General features: G+C 64.6%; 1 protein-coding gene across 1 annotated transcript in view; it reads left to right on the top strand.

Annotated features, from left to right (window-relative positions):
- GDF15 (growth differentiation factor 15) overlaps nt 1–822 on the top strand; it is a 4,455-nt gene that overhangs the window by 1,703 nt on the left and 1,930 nt on the right. Inside the window, exon 2 of the mRNA XM_019609972.2 lies at nt 2–137. Coding sequence (XP_019465517.2) covers nt 2–137 — 136 coding nt within the window. The remainder of the gene's footprint in view (nt 1; nt 138–822) is intronic.

Genomic DNA, 822 nt, shown 5'->3' with positions numbered 1-822 from the left:
GGACCCGGAGAGCATCAGCCGAGCGCGGCGGCTGTACGAGCGGCGCGTGGCCGAACTGCGAGGGAACCGCAGCCGGGAACGGGAGGAGCGCGACGGAGCGGCGGCCGCGACGCGTTGGCACAGCCTGACCGCCATCCGTAAGTGGACGCTGCGCTCCCGTCGTGTCCCCGGAGCGCGGCCCCCAGCTGTGCCCCCCGACTGCATCCTGTGTGTCTTCAAACCGCGTCCCCAAACTTCATCCCGCTGCCTCCCCCAGCTGTGTCCCTCCGTGTCCCCGAACTGCATCCCACCGTCTTCTCAAACTGTGTCCCCCAAATGTGTCCTACTGCGGTCCCCAAACCGTGCCCCCAAACCACGCCTCCAGGCTCCATCCTCCCACATACCCAGCCTCCATCCTGCTGTGTCCCCACGCTGTGTCCCTAAACTGCCCCCCAACACGCCATACCCCAAACCGCATCCCACCGGCTCCCCAAAAGGTGTCCCCAGAACATGTCCCACCATGTCCCCAAGCCACATCCCACTGCATCTCCAAACCGTCTCCCAACCCACACCCTGCCCCGACACGTGCTGGGACATGACCGGACATGAATCCACCGCTGTCACCTTCCTCCTCTCCTCTCCTCTTCCTCCTCTCCTCTCCTCCTTCTCTCTTCTCCTACCCTCCTCTCCTCCTCCCGCTGCTCCCAACGTTGCCTTCAGAGGAGGAGTTGCAGTTTTCCATTTAAAAGCAGCGATCCCTGATAACGGCACAGCGGGGGGGATGCGGGGAACCGTCCGGACTGGGGGCTGGGGGCACCTCTGCGCAGGATGGGGTTGAACCCC

Source organism: Meleagris gallopavo, chromosome 30, assembly GCF_000146605.3.
Source record: "Meleagris gallopavo isolate NT-WF06-2002-E0010 breed Aviagen turkey brand Nicholas breeding stock chromosome 30, Turkey_5.1, whole genome shotgun sequence".
NCBI classification, from domain to species: Eukaryota; Metazoa; Chordata; class Aves; order Galliformes; family Phasianidae; genus Meleagris; species Meleagris gallopavo.
The sequence above is the reverse complement of the archived record's forward strand: the minus strand, read 5'-3'. Positions and strand labels throughout refer to the sequence as shown.